Source organism: Sciurus carolinensis, chromosome 4 (assembly GCF_902686445.1).
Source record: "Sciurus carolinensis chromosome 4, mSciCar1.2, whole genome shotgun sequence".
NCBI classification, from domain to species: Eukaryota; Metazoa; Chordata; class Mammalia; order Rodentia; family Sciuridae; genus Sciurus; species Sciurus carolinensis.
This window is the reverse complement of record NC_062216.1, coordinates 69,449,432-69,465,016: the sequence shown is the minus strand read 5'-3', so window position 1 is coordinate 69,465,016 and position 15,585 is coordinate 69,449,432. Positions and strand designations below refer to the sequence as shown.

The 15,585-nt window shown below is 46.4% G+C and overlaps 1 protein-coding gene across 2 annotated transcripts in view; it reads right to left on the bottom strand.

Annotated features, from left to right (window-relative positions):
* Positions 1-1,242: 1,242 nt before the first annotated feature.
* Prmt8 (protein arginine methyltransferase 8) overlaps positions 1,243-15,585 on the bottom strand; it is a 91,287-nt gene continuing 76,944 nt past the window's right edge. For both annotated transcript variants that reach the window (XM_047550119.1, XM_047550118.1), the window contains 3 exons: positions 12,648-12,798; positions 3,058-3,179; positions 1,243-2,328 (listed from right to left, as the gene is read on the bottom strand). In XM_047550119.1, coding sequence (XP_047406075.1) covers positions 2,245-2,328; positions 3,058-3,179; positions 12,648-12,798 — 357 coding nt within the window. In that variant the 3' untranslated portion in view covers positions 1,243-2,244. The remainder of the gene's footprint in view (positions 2,329-3,057; positions 3,180-12,647; positions 12,799-15,585) is intronic.

Genomic DNA, 15,585 nt, shown 5'->3' with positions numbered 1-15,585 from the left:
TGGCCCAGCTCTGCCACAGGCTCCGCTGCTCCTCCCTGGGTCCCAGTATGCCTCATCTATAAAATGGGCCATAATGTTTCTATGCCTAACTCCCAAGACTTCAGCAGAAGTTGATAAAATACATTGACATCAGAAGGTTCTGGAAGCATAAAATCCATTGCCATTGGATTCAATTATTATTATTATTTTTAAAAAATATTTTTAGTTGTAGATAAACACAATACCTTTATTTTATTTATTTATTTGTTTACTTTTATGTGGTGCTGAGGATCACGCCCAGTGCCTCACACATGTGAGGCAAGTGCTCTACCACTGAGCTACAACCCCAGCCCCCAAATTAAGTTATTATCCAAGGAAATGCAATGGAGTTTATGGAAGCTTGTGTCTATCTAGTGACACAGCTTCCAAGGGGTGGCTTTATGAGAGTAAAGAGTGAATTCACACAGCACTAACTTAAAAAAAAAAAAAAAAAAGACAACCTAAAATAAATAGTAGAAAGATCAGCAGAGTAGAGGCAAGGGGAAGGGAGGAGGGAGGAAAAGGGGAAATACTGGGCACTGAATTAGAGTAAATTATATTCCATACCTTTATAATTATGTCAAAATAATCTTGATGTTATGTATAACTAAAAATAACCAATAAAAAGAAGAAAAAATCTTTTCTTAACATGTTGGCATCTCCTGGGGACCACAGACTGAGGGACTGGAGCCTGGTGGTTCTGGAGAGGCTCCTGGGTACATTGCATGGGGGTCGTGCTGGGATCTGTTGCTGCCCTGTCACCAGCCCCTGCACTCCACCCTGTTCAGGCAGACCCACGCTGAGCAACACATTGTCAAGACTTCCCCGCTGTGCACAGCCCAGTCTGAGGTCTCCTCTGCATCATTTCTTTCTGGGGCTCTCATCTCCTCATACCATTTCTAAATGGCCCTCCTTTCTCCCCAGCACCAGGAATGACTCTCCCAGGGGAAATTACATAGATAAGACCAATGGTCTAGGAAATTAATGAGCAAATTAAAAATTAACCAAATTTGAACATTTCACCACGCTGGCAAAGTATGGTATCCATCCATCCCATGGAGATTCTGGTTCTACACTCAGACCAAGGCTGGAAGTTTTCCCAGCAGATCTTTAGGCTACACAACTCCCAGACTATAGGTAGCTTCCCAGTGTGGAGCATTCTCCTTCAGCTCCTGTTCCCCCAACCCTGGGGTCCCAGCCCTCTTCTCATCCTCCAGTGGCAGAACCTGGGGAGTGTGCAGGACAGAGGCTCTCAGACCTGGCCCTGACTTCCAGCTGCTACTGCCATGGTGCTTTCCTTCAGAGGGCAAACAAGTGGAGGAGGCTCTTTGATTTTCCACTCCACCATGACTTCTGACTCCCCATACCCAGTCCCGCCACTCCAGAGCACCAGGAAAACAGACGTCCCATCGTTTCGTTCTCATGTGTATTTATTGAGTGCCCACGGGGCCCGTGGTACTGTGCTCAGGGTTCAGAGCCACTGTCTAGTCCAAAGGAGACCAGAGCTAGTACAGAGAATGTTTCATAGCTGCATAACATCTGTTAAGGGGCGGGGTGGGGAGAACTAATCACAAAACAAATTCCTATTCGAAAGCAACAGAATCTCCTCTGAGAGTAATATATATTATACGCACACACACCCAGGCTCACACACTCACCCAGGCGCACGCACACACACACGCACACACCCCTCTGGATGAACACATGAGTATACCCACTTGGTTGTATATGCATGCATATACAGTGTTTGTGGGCAAATAAACTAATATATATGCTGTGCACACACACACGCACACACATACCACCGCACAGATAATCTGGCTTATGCTATCAAAGACACTATGTCTCCAGGTTCTAGTGAAAGCAATCTGTCCTAGATGCCTGCAGCATGCAAAACTTGGAAGATCCAGAGTCACAGTTTAGGAGGACGTTGGGAACACACGGGGGCTTTTCCATCCTTGGGGCCCAGCCACAGCACATGAGGTTGCTCTTTGTTGGTGACAACAAAGCCTTCATGGAGAGCTCCCAGGGCAGAGCGGAGGAGCTGGAGGCCTTCTGTCCATGGCGGGGCCCACGGGAGCCCTGGTGAGTCCACCAATCTTCAAGGCAGAATTGAAAGCTCTGGTTTTCGAGTGTGTAGTCCTGCAAACAGTGTTCCTCGGGACAGCGTGGCAGATCGAGGTGAGAGTTCCTTTTCTCACTTGTTCTCTGCACTTTCCACGTGTGCTAACGCATTTTGTAGTCATTAGATACAGATGTTTCACACAGCTGTCCCTTAAAATCCAAGTCCACTGTGAAATCGAGGTCTCGCTGCAAAGAAGGCAAAGGGTTGTGACGTTAGTCTGGGTAGAGAAGTGAGGCTTCCTCCTGGCACCAGGCGAGTGGGTGGCCCCGGGGTTCCTAGAGGTTTCTAGCAAGGGAATCTCCCTGAACCCCTCAGGATCTATTCTAGTGCCTCATTATTCTCACAGGAAGTGTTTTGATTTCTTATCTAAATTATTTCTGTTCTAATGTAAACATATTCCCTAGGATTTCATCCTGGAAGAAAATGGGGGAGGGGGTTGTACTTGAATGTTCTATGCCATAACTCCAAGCATTCTATAGACTTGGGGTTACTCAAAGAATTGGTCTCCAAACCACCAGGCAAGATGAAGAAACACAAACCAAACGTCTTCCAGACCACCAGAAACTAATTTCCTGGCCCAGCTCATCCTCAATGAAGTAGAACCCATTATTCAACAGAATCCATCCTCAAAGGCCCTATGTGAAGGGATGGGAACTGTCCTCAAGGCTGAGAGTCCAGAGGGGACCTAAAGAAGCCTCCTAGTTGCTGGGTTTTGAAGAGTGATGGTTGGAGTCCTTCCATTATGCCTAGTCACATGTCACCCTCAAATGTAGCCACCTACTGCCTCCCTGGGGAACTTTTCCAATTGTGCGCAAGACGTTAGAACATGGGAGAGTGAGTCCTGTGTGCTCCCTAGGAGCCAGGGGTTCCTTCTCCTTGGTGACCCTGGCCATATGAGTCTCCTCAGCACTCACCACGTTTTTGGCATTTGGCTTCATGGATATGGTTCCATAGATCTCCTCCCCCCTCCGGACAGTGAGGTAATCTTCCAAGTAGAAGACGGTCTGCTTCCAGTGGGTGTAGGGAGCATCAGGGGCTGAGGAGTGAAGATCAGGGGAGATGAGAAGAAGGAGTCAGAGGTTATGTCTGTAGAAAGACTAGGCTTCCCTTGGGACTCACTGATGCTCTTGTGGGGTCAGGTGCCCAGGCTAAGGCCCCACCAGAACTCCTCACTCAGCCCCAATGCCCACTCCTGCCTTCAGATCCCCACCCCTGCAGGGCTGTTATTCATAACCATAGATCAGACAAGAAAAACTGTTGCAAGTTGATGCCGAGGGTGCCTGATGAATGCCCTCTCACCAACTAACCTCATTTGCACAAACGAACCCACCATGCTACTGTTTTAATTAGTGCAATAGAATGAAGACTTTCAGACAGTGTGGGGGAGAAATTTGCAGAGGTAGTTCCCCCTATCTCCCCTTAAAAGGCATTATTTATGCAAACTCCATGTCTAAACCAGCTTCCCCATTCCACTGACATCCCATGTACTTGATCCTTAATCCTACAAATAGCTTTCCCTGCCTGTGACTCTGTGTCCTAGCACTGAGCCCAGCACCCTGGTCCAGGCCTGCTGTGGGGTTCCAGCTGTGCCTTCCTAACTGGACCAGAAAAATAGGAGGGATGATTCTCGCTCCACAACCCCAACCCACTGGTGCACAGCTCACCCATCCTGCATGCTCCAAAGCCACAATGATGCCCACTGCACCCCAGTATTATCCAGTGAACCCCATCAGTCCCCTCGGCACTTGGCATATTCTCCAGTTAAACAGGAAGGTCCTGCCTTTGGGGCCATCATCCTCTTTTGGCAGCAACTATCTTTGGAACATTCTTCTCCTCCTTCTTCCTCATTCCTCCTGGTCAGCCTCATCCCTGAGTCAAGAGCTCCAACAGCACCCGGAGTCGAAGTCATCACAGTGTTATCACCCCAAGTCTAACCCTGCCCCCACTCATTTGCCTCTTCCACAAGACTATAGTCTCCATGAAGGCAGAGACAAGCCAGCCCAGCTTAGGATCATATCCTCAGTGCCCACCACAATATTCAGTTTATAAGTATTAAATAAATGGATGATAGAAAGAAACCAAAGAGCAGATTCCTGGGATGCTTTGATGTACCCCTAGATGCTCAATGACACTGGAACTCTATGGATTGTAGAACTCGCTTTATAGCAAAGTCCTCTTGTCTGAGGCTATTACTTTCCTCTGCCACTTTCCTCTTTGCCATCTTGTGCTGGAGACGACAGGACTTGGGGAGACCTGATGAGGGGCTTTCAAACATGTCAAAAGCAGCCACATAGAAAGACTTGCATGTGACCTTCTCTATGACTTTGGGGTGGAACAAAGGCTAGTCACCAGAATTACTAGAAGGCAGATTTTCAATTCACCAGGAATAATTAGAGCTATCTCACAATCACACGAGCTACCCAAGGTCCATCCTGGGAGGGTCTTGCATGCCCACCCTGAGTGAGTGGAGTCATCATGTACCAGATCAGCTCAAGTGACCTCTAAGATCTTTCCAAACCCTGAGATCTACATTAATGGTGGTGAAGAGCTCTTTGCCCTCTGCAGTGAACTGGCTTGATCAAATGTCAGTGGTTTGGATAGACTCCTGCAGCCTTCAATGTGTGCGCATTTAGAAATCAATGCACACTCAAGGTCACAGGGAGAAAGCACAGTCTGTGCATTTGGAAGGAGAAGGAGCACCTTAAATGAGCAACCTGTGCCTCTCAGACCCTGGGTCTTTACACACCCAGCCTTATCAGCCTCCAAGACATACTGCTGCCAGTAGACAAGTCCACCTGCTCGCAGCACACTTCCCTGCCAACTACCTCGAAATAAATTGTCCAAAGCCAGTTTCTGGTTGTCTATGGAGCATGTCGGTATATGTAAGATTGACAGCACACTCGCCCCCACTTCCACCTACACCAGCTCAGACAGGTGTCTCTTTTATTCCTAAAGACCTTCAGACAAGGGGACTCAAGCTGCCTCCTCCTGTCACCCAATCAGATGCTTTCTGAGAACCCAAGATGTCACTGACTCAGAATTGCTGGCCAGTGAACCCAGGAGTCTGCCTCTGATGGTGGCCTAAAAAAATACACCAGCTCTGGATTGGAGGAAAATTATTTTTATTTTGATATCAACACCAAAAGGTTAGGGACTTCCCTAAATACCTCATTTCCAGGGTGGGTCCCTTAGCTGTGGGTAAATTGTCTAAACCAGTTTTCGCAATCCTAGTTCTCTATCAACTATTCAGCAGAAATTTAGAATCTGGATGTTTTGACTCTATTCCAAGAGATGGTACTACGGTAACTCTGGGGACAGACTGGGGGGACAACCTGCCAAGACATGAAACCTACCCCCAGATAGAGTAGACCCACAGCCAAGACTGAGTCACAGAGGGAAAGACATTTAATCAGGCAAACATCAGCCCCATTTCCAGTCTCTGCTTTGCCACAGACTTGGGCTCATGTTCTACATCTGTGGAATATGGGTCGTGACACTTGCTCCCCGAGGTAGTGTGAGGATGAGATGAGATGAGAAAGGCAAAGCGTCATAAGCTAAGAGTGACCCAACCTCCTGCAGTGCCGAGGACAGTCCCAGTTTATGTCTGTTTAGCATAATTATTAATAGCTCTTCCTTTTACTTGCAAAAATGTCCTTAACTGAAAGATAAATTATAAAGTTACCCCACCTGTAACATTTTAGCCTCATGTTTAGGGTACTGCTAAGCCATTGCATCTGGTAGTTATTTAATCACTACATAAAGTGGTATATAATTTTGTTCATCCATCAGCTGTGGCTCTGGTTTGAAGAGGTAAGCTGCCTCCTTGTAGTGGCCTAGAATATCCTGGGGAAGATCTGGAATGTTGCTGCATAGCAACAGGGCGAGCACACAGCACAGGGCTGTGGTCAACATCTAGAGCTCTCCATGTGAGAGGACAAGCCTTCCTTCCCCCACCCCCAGCCCCAACTGCAACCCTGGAGATTGTACTGACTTTCAGCCTTCCCTGTGGTGACAATGCCTTCCTCCTTGTAATATTCTGACCCCACCTACCTGTCTCCACTTTTCTCCCTCCCTCAAGCCTCCTCCCCCTCAGTCTCTCTGAGTTCTAGATTATGCACAAAGTTTATTCTATATTTTGAAGCAAGTGTGAGCAGTACTGTCCACAGCATCCCAAGTGCAAATGCACAGATTCATTCACTCGGTAGACCTTTGTTTAGGAAGCTTATCATGTGCCAGGTGTGGTTCGAAATCTGGGGAACAGCAACCAAAATGAACAGAGCTTTGTATGCCCCTCACCCCGGCAGACCCTACAGCCTGACAGGACAGTCAGGTAGACAGTGATAGACATAGAGTGAAGGACAGGGGCTGGGAACAGAGGAAGCTGTGGCAGGGGACTCTCACAGGATATTTCCTGGTGCTTTTGGAAAGGGAATCTTGCTTCCTGTTTTGCTTCCTAATGACTAAGTGGCTGAAAGTTCTTTCTGGAATATAACCATTTTCCTAGCTGTAAATTTGGAACTATATTCCCTAGAGAGTTCACATAGCTTTTAAAGAATTACAATGTACCAAGAAGTTTCTTTGACCTGAGAAAATGACTCAATGTCACAGGATGGCAAAGTTGGAAAGAGGCTGCCCAAGTCTAAGACCCAGGAAGCAATTAACTCAAGGACATCTCCAATGAATGGCCACCCTACCTTGATGATTTTTTTCCAGAAAAAGCAGGTCTTGAAACCAAGACTTCTTTCACCTGGCCTACTGCCTTCCACCTACTACACAGTTTCCTGGGTTGATCAGAAGCCCTGAGGGTTCCCAGTTCCCATTTCCTGTCCTCACCCCAAGAGGATGTGTCCAAGGGGGTAGGGACAACTCTGCCTGCTGGCTGGCAGAGTCTGGAAGCCTGAGTGCCTGTGCCTATTTGTGACAGTTTCTACCAGAGCTGCAGAGATGCCGGAGCCATTAACAGGGATCATTTTCAGGCTGCACAATATGTGATGTGCTTTCCAGTTGGCCCCCCAGAGCCAGCTGCGCCTGGGCTGCAATGAACAACTCAGTCAGCCTTTGTGGGGGAGGGGTCACAAACAGCAGGTTGTGCTTTGCATGAAGTTCACAAACAACTGAGACCAAAAAATACTTTGTTTAGGCACATTCATACTTGTGATAAAGCTTTAAAAATAGCAAGGGAATAGGAACACAAAATGCAGGATAATGTTCAACTAGAGGCCATATAAAGGAGAACAGAATAGAAGTGAAGCATACCAGGTAGATGCAAAGGTGTTGATATAGCATTTAAGGCCCTGAGTTCACACAGGGAGTTAGATAATTATTATAATAATACAATTATTGTTGTTAATGACAATAGTACTATATTATTATAATTAGATAACTATTAATTTATTAACATTAATTATAATCATTTTGTTAACAATGTATTAGTTGATATTTGTAGTTTAATAATTATTTATTGTTTAATCACTAATATAGTTACATTCTGCTAGAAATAATCAATTTATTGCTAAGTACTATTTACATTGTAGTGAACACTAATTTATTTATATTCTAGTTTTTCAGTTAGGTGGTGAATTCATGAGTGTTTGTGATATTAAAAAATAAACAGGCAAAAAGTGACCCATGCATGGTCCAATGTTGGAACTGTGTCATGAACCAAGAGCCAGGGCTAATCTAATTCTGTGCATCCAAGATCCTCAGAAACAAAAAGGAGTTGCTCTGTCAGTGATCAGAGTGCAGGTGTCTGAGTAGAGCCAAGGCTCAAACACAAATGATTCAATACAGAATCCCGCTGCGTGCTGGATGCACCCCACACCAACACCCCAAGGTGACTGAGAAAGCAGCCAGACAAATATTCCCCCTGATGTCTACCTACTTTGGATTGCTGGAGGTAAAAGGAAACTGTGTCTGCTCCAGAAGCACGAAGTCTTAGTGAGTGCAGAGGGTCTACCTTAGTGAGGAGATGGGATCCCCTTTCCAGAGGGGTGTGCACATTGGTCTAATTCTCAACCACGTTGTTCAGGGCAGTTTTTCACAAAAGCAGTGGTTCCCAAACGTGAGCAGACACTTCAATTAACTAGAAGTCTTAAGACCCAGATTGCCAGACCCCACCCCCAAAGTTTTGAGTCAGTGGGTCTTGAGTGAGGTCCTACAAGTTCCCTGGTGCTGCTGAGGCTACTGGTTCATGGACCACACTTTGAGAATCACTACACCAAGGCATAGGAGCAGAGGACTTGCAGGGGTTGCAAATGTCTTACAGACTAACTTTAGGAAAGTCTGTGCAAAGGGGAGGGCATGTGACACTATCACTGCCAAAGGACACTGGAGCGGGCTTTCACCTGGATTTAGACCATGGTCCTTGAGTTTGCATGGGATGGTGGTAGGGGTGAAGCTAACAAGTAGGAAGGATATGAGCCAGTGGGTTAGAAAGTTCATCTTTGGAACAAATTCTCACTATCAGGAAGCCCAGATCTAATTTCTCTGATCCTGGACTTGAGCTTCACCAAGCCTCCTCTACATGGGCCACTTGGAATGTCATCCCTGCCACCCACAGAGCCAAGGAAACTGGTTGGCCCAGAGAAAAGAATTTTTTCAAAGGAAGGCAAGCCTTGCTGAGAGCTGCAGAGCTGGAGCTGGGCTTTAGAAACCCACACCTTTTTCCAGAGCGCCCTCGTCTACTGACTTTCTCATCACCTACAGCAGGGCAGGCCCTGGGCTAGACATTGCCCAGGGATGAAAGAGGCAGATCCGACACTGTGGCTCTGTCCCTAGCTTCTATTCATAGCTGTGGTCCTCAAGCAAGCTTGTTCTCAGCTCTCTCACTATCTCCACTCCCTCACCATCACGGGGGCTGACTTTACTTCAAGGTCAAGTAAAATGTCCCCACGCCTGGCTGCCTCCTGGGAAGGTGAGTTCACCTACTCACCCTCCAAGGAGGGTAGCAGCTGACAATGGCCTGAACCAGGGGGGTTCTGGTTTTCCCCAGGGCACGAGGGCACCAGAACTGGTCTGGCTGATAGAGACAAGAAGACCTTGACCATGGTAGTCAGGGGACACTGGTTTTGGGAAAAGCCTTTCTAGGAAAGATTAGGTAAGTCTCTCAGCTTCTCTGTTCACAAGTAAACAAAGAATCTTCATCATCATGATTTCAGGAAGTGAATAATCATATCCTCAGATTAACTCCCCTCCCCATTCCCCTGCCACACACACACACACACACACACACACACACACACACACACACACTCATCCTCTGAGGAAGACTCACGTCAATGGCCCATTATGAGCACATTCCCAAAGGCAGTTATAGCATCATATACTCATTTAACAGAGATTTGTTTAGAACTCTGTTGTAGAACCAGGAATGCAGAGATGAATGAAATGTGATTCCTACTCATGGGAGACAGGTAGCTTTAAAAAGAATGGAAAGCTTGAATAAATAGTGGCTCCTCCTACATTGGAATCTCATGTAGTTGCTTAAAGAGAAAGAAAATAATTCCTGTGAGATTATGGAAATAGCTCCAAGAGATGTTGTTGAATAAAGAAAAGGTAGCAGAGGGTAGGGTGGGTAATATGATTTAGCCTACGGTTTCTAAAGGGTGTAGTTTTCATATTGCATTATAATAAGTGGGGGAAGCTGGGTAAAGGGTTCATAGAATGCTGTATACTATTTTTGCAATTTACTGCGAGTCTAATAACTATGTCAAAATAAAACACAAAAGCAGTATGTATCAATATTTACATGCTTGAACACCCATTGAAATATTTTGGAAGGATATAGGATATAAAAAATATCCTTAAATTAAATGATTAAATAAATCATTAATCACATGTGCCTCTGAGGAGGGGGACTGGGATGCATGGGGGAGAGAATTTGTTCCTTGACTTTTTATCTTGTTTTGAACCAATTTCTTGAGGTTATTTTGCATATGTATCATTCTTAACAGAGCCATAACAGACATTTACATGGGATGTTAGGGCCCCTGAGAAGGACTCCTAAAGTTGACCTGAAGGAAAGGAGAGGGTCAGGTAACACCTGAAGCTGTCAAGAGGTGAAGCCTATGGTGGAGCTGACCAGGAGAGGAGATGGGGACCGAGGAGGTGCTTCAAGCTGAACTGTAGCCACTCAAACTCACGTTGAAGTCACAACTCCCAGAACTTCAGACTGTGACTCTATTTGGAGATAAGGCCCTTAAAGAGGTGACTGAATTAAGATGGGCCCATAGAGTGGACCCTAATGTAGCTTATTGTGCTTATAAGAAGAGGAGATTGGGAACATGAAGAGAGAGTCTACAGAATGGGAGAAAATTTTTGCCAACTGCACCTCAGATACAGCATTAATCTCCAGGATATATAAAAAACACAAAAAACACCAAAAAAAACAAATGACCCGATCAATACATAGGCAAAGGAACTGAACAGACACTTCACAGAAGAAATATAATCAGTTAACAAACTATAAAAAAAGTCAGCATCTTTAGCAATTAGAGAAAGGCTAATTAAAAACTATACTGAGATTTCATCTCACTCCAGTCAGAATGGCAATCATCAAGAATATAAGTAACGGTGAATATTGATAAGGATGTAGGGGAAAAGGTACCCTCTTAAATTGCTGGTGGGGCTACAAATTGGTACAACCACTCTGGAAAGCAGTATGGAGGTTCCTTAGAAATTTTGGAATGAAACCACCATTTGACCCAGCTATCTCACTCCATGGTTTATATCCAGAGGACTTAAAATCAGCATACTACAGTAATGTAGACACATCAATGTTTATAGCAGCTCAATTTATAATAGCTAAGCTATGGAACCAACCTAGGTGCCCTTCAACAGATGAATGGGTAAAGAAAATGTGGTCTGTATACACAATGGAATATTATTCAACCATAAAGAATTAAATTAAGGCATTTGCCAGTAAATGGATGGAACTGGAAACAATCATGCTAAGTGAAATAACCAAATCCCACAAAACCAAAGTCTGAATGTTATCTCTGATATGCAGATGCTGACTCACAGGAGGCCAGGCAGAGGATCACAGGATTAGAGGGAGGAAGATGGGTAGAAGGGAGGGGGTAGGGAATAGGAAAGACAGTTGAATGAATCAGACATAACTTGCCTATGTTCATACATGAACACACAACCAGTGAAACTCCACATCATGTACAATCACAAGAAAAGGAAGTTATACTCCATGGATGAATGATATGTCAAAATACATTCTACTGTCATGTATAACAAAAAGGAATAAATAACAATTTTAAAAGAAAAGAGGAGACTGGGATACACACACACACACACACACACACACACACACAAAATCCTAGGGTACATGAACACAGAGGAACCACCACATGGGACACAGTCAGAAGATGGTCATCTGCAGGCCAAGGAGAGAGGCCTCAGGAAAAGCCAAACCTGCTGACACCTGGATGATGGAGTTCTAGCTTCTAGAATGTGAAAAAATAAATCTCTGCTGTCTAACTCCCACACCCAGGGTCCATGGTAACTTGTTTTGGTAGCCCAACACGGGAGGAAAGGAGATGGCAAAGCCTTGGGATCTAGGACCCTCCCATCCCCGGGCACACCCTGGAGGCACAAGGGAGTGGCGCCTGCAGAGCAGTGGCCGAGAGACAGAAGAAGCCTCCTTGAGGTTTTGTCCCCCAAAAGTTCTGGTGTTGGAAATGTGGTCCCCCGTGCAGCAGTGTTGGGAGGGGGGCTCTTTGGGAAGTTATTGGGTTGGGAGGGTTCTACCCTCATGAATGGGTTCATCCATGCAGAGCTGGATGGATTCATGGGGTACTGTGGGAGCGACTCGTCATAAGCAAGCTTCCCCAGCACACTTGCTCACTCACCATGCGCTGCCTCTACCACGTTGTGATGTAGCACAAGGCCCTCATCAGAGCCCAGCAGACACCAGCAACCTGTTCACGGATTGCCCAACCTTCAGAACCAAATAAATTTCTGATTTTTATAAATTACCCTGTCTCAAGTATGTTGTTATAGCAACAGAAACAGACTAAGCCAGTGGGGATGATCTTTGGGGAACATAACCAGGGATTCAATGAAGGATGGATTGGGGTGGATGTACAGGAGAAAAGAAGACATTCATTTGTGGTCTAAAGAGCGATCGGTGGGGTCCTGACAGAGGCACGGCAGTGGTGATGGAGGAGTCTAATTCAACCCTGGGTCTTTACCCCTCATACAGAATATGCTCGGTAAATGCAAATTGAACAGATTCATTCGAAGAGTCTCTGGGGGCCCTCAGTAGTTTCCTCCCACCTCTCCTTCACCCAGTGTTTGCTCTTAGCCCTGGGAGCACCACCCATATTTTGTTAACCTTCTCCTTGAGGAGCCAACGTGTGGGACATGCAGTTTCTACCCCTGGCTGACGCCCAAGAGCCTTCTCCCCAAGTTGAGGCCAGACCTGGTCTCTGCCCACAAAGCCTCAGGGAAGCACAGAGGAGGAGAGGAGGGTTCAAAGAACCAACAAACAGCTCACCTGTGGAAAACCCCATTTTCTTGTGGCACTTGGTAAATTCAATATTAAAATAGGTGACCAGGGCATGGACGTAGTCATTGCGCTGTATCTGCAGGCAGAATGCAGACGTGAAGGATAACTCCTCTGTCTTCACCGTGTAGATATCCACTTCCTGCAGTGTGGAGAGGAGAGAATGCTGGAAACTTATGACCTCCACCAGGTCCAGGGCCTGGTCAATAGCCTCACTGCAAGAGAGACTGGGCAGTGACCTCACTCATTCTTAGAGTGAATTTCAGGCCCACCCACCACCCTCCCAGTTACTTCCTCCATCCATTCTAGGGTGGAAGATGCTCAGTCAAAGGTACAAATTGATCTGAATGAAAACCTGAGGAGAACAGAATTGGGATGTAAATCTGCGGGGGGTGGGGTCTGTGGGGGCTGGGGAGGGAAGAGAAGGATGGATTAGACAATGAATCCCTAAACGGAGTCATGGCAGCTTCTGAGTGGTCCACTAGGCACAGCTACCTCCATTCAGTCATCCTCAAAGTATGGACCCCAGATGGTCAGCGTTCGTATCACCTGGGAGCAAATTCTGAGTGGGGCAGGGAGTGCTCCCAGACCTACTGAATCAAAACAGCAGTCTGGGTTTTGTCAGGTTCTCCCAGGGATTCACAAGAACCAGACAACTCATTTCCTGGGTTTCTTTCTTTCTTTCTTATTCAAGCTCCAGTAATAGGAGACATTGAGCATTGTCTCAGGAGTCAGGACCTCAGCTCACAAAGTCACAGACTGAGCTGAAGGAAGTTCTTCTGACCATTTATAACCAGGCTGGACAGTTTTTAAAAAATAAATAAAAGGAAGAAATAAGAGGTGAGAATTTTCAGGTCTGGCTAGGGAATGTAGAACACAAAGAACTAATAATTCTCACAATTTCAGCCCAAAAGTGACTGAAAATCAATCTTGCACGGGAAGCAAGTGTAATGGAGAGACAGTCTACAATGTGCTATTCTTTTGTGTAAGAATGCAGACCTGTTGTTTGCCTGCTTCCATGAGACAGGGAGACCCCACCAGGAGCCCAAGAAGCATCCAGACACATTCCAGTGAGGCCCAAGCAAGAACTTTCCACATGTCAGGTTTGTGTAGCAAGAACCACTGTCCTGAAAATTCTGTAAGAGCCAGACAGACACCTGTGTGCTTCATGGTTCCAGGGAGTCTTCCTGAGACCCAGAAGCAGGGTTGGTGAAGAAAAGTAAGTAGCATTGAAGAAATAGCTTTTACCTCTCTATATTTCTAGGATAAATAAAGGAAAAAGAGATGCACAGTTGCCTCAGACCTGCAAAGAGAAGTCCTGGCTCCACAGAGATGGACAGGAGGAGAGGAAGAGCAGTTGTGAAGGCGATCAGATCAGAGTCCTGCTGTGGTCTGAGCTGAGCAGCCAAGAAGACCTCTGGGACACTGTCTGACTTGTGACGAGGGTAGGATTGCAGCATTAGGGGAAGGTGGGAGTCCCCTAAGAGAGGTGACTTTCCAGTGCAAGTTGCACTGTGTTTCTAGGACCCCAGATGGGTTCTGATTAAACCCATTGAAGGGTGAGCCCTAGCCAGGCATGAAACAGTTGATGGGATTATACACCACTTCCCCTGGAGCTGAGTCCTTTATTCGATGCGAGAATCTCGAATCCCTCTGTAGCATTCCCAGTGAGTGGCCCTCTAGTGCTTGGGTGCTGAACTCCCCACCCACTGGCAGCTTCTGCCACATCCAGACAGCTCCAGCCATTAGGTCCTTCTTTAGAACCAACGCAGCCAGTCTGCGCTGTCTCTGCAACTTCCGCCCACAGAAAAAGCCAGGTAGCTGCTCCAACTCACACAGGCCCCCTAAACCTTTTCTTCTGTAACATCAATCATCCTCATTTGCTGGTTTCTCCTAAGTCATGACCCCGACCACTTGTCATCCAGGACTTTCTCCTCTGGTGAGTTCTACCACTTTCAAAGCTGAGCATGATGCTGACCACATCAGCCCTTCCCTCTCCATTTGGAACATACTTCCAGAAGCCCCCCACCCACACCCTCCATGTGATGAAGGGGACCTCAGCATCCATCAGCCTTCATAGGGCTAATCGTCCTTCCAGTACAGGTGGTCCCCAAGTTCCCTCCAGTTCCAGAGCTCCAGAGCAAGCTGTGGTGACCTGTGTGGTTATTAATGGTGCCATCATGGTCCACCTGGCTCACTGGGTCCACACTCGGTGATTTTTCCATCTCTTTCTCAGCCAGGGCCATCCAGGCTCCAAGTTCTCCCCAGGTCCTGAGCATCTTTCTCTTTTGGTCCCTCTGCCACCAGCCCAGCCTGGCTTTTGGCTCATCTCTGAAGCCTCATCACCTCTACCCTCATTCCTACCATTAGACTGGAGCCTTGAAGGGCAGAAGCTGCCCCTCATTTTCCTGTGTATCCTTGTTATGTGACACAGTACCCGAAACACAGCCATGTCTGTTGGACCCATCTTCTTGGGACAGATCTTCCTGTTGAAACCTTTTCTTCCTTCCCCAGATCTCCCCTCATAACCGTCAACCGACTAAACTCCCCAAGGTTCATTCAGACTATCTTACTCCCTGGATCCACAACCTTCAATGACTCCCTATAGCTTACCATCTAGACTTGGTTACTTTCTCCTTCTATCACTCCCTTCACTTCTTAACCACTTTTAGGACACACACACACACACACACACACATACACACCATCCCATCTGAAAGGAATTCCATCTCCAGCAGTCTTACAGTTAAATGTCTATCAACAAAATGTCAACTGTCACACCCTGTGTTAGCTAACTGTGTTCACTGAGCCCTGGAGACGTTTGCATATTAACACCCCCTCCCAGTCCAAAGCCTTCGAGGCTTGAGTAATGAAGCTGCACATTAAACTGGCAACAACAGAGGCAGCTGGTCCTCTGGAGTAAGGGTCC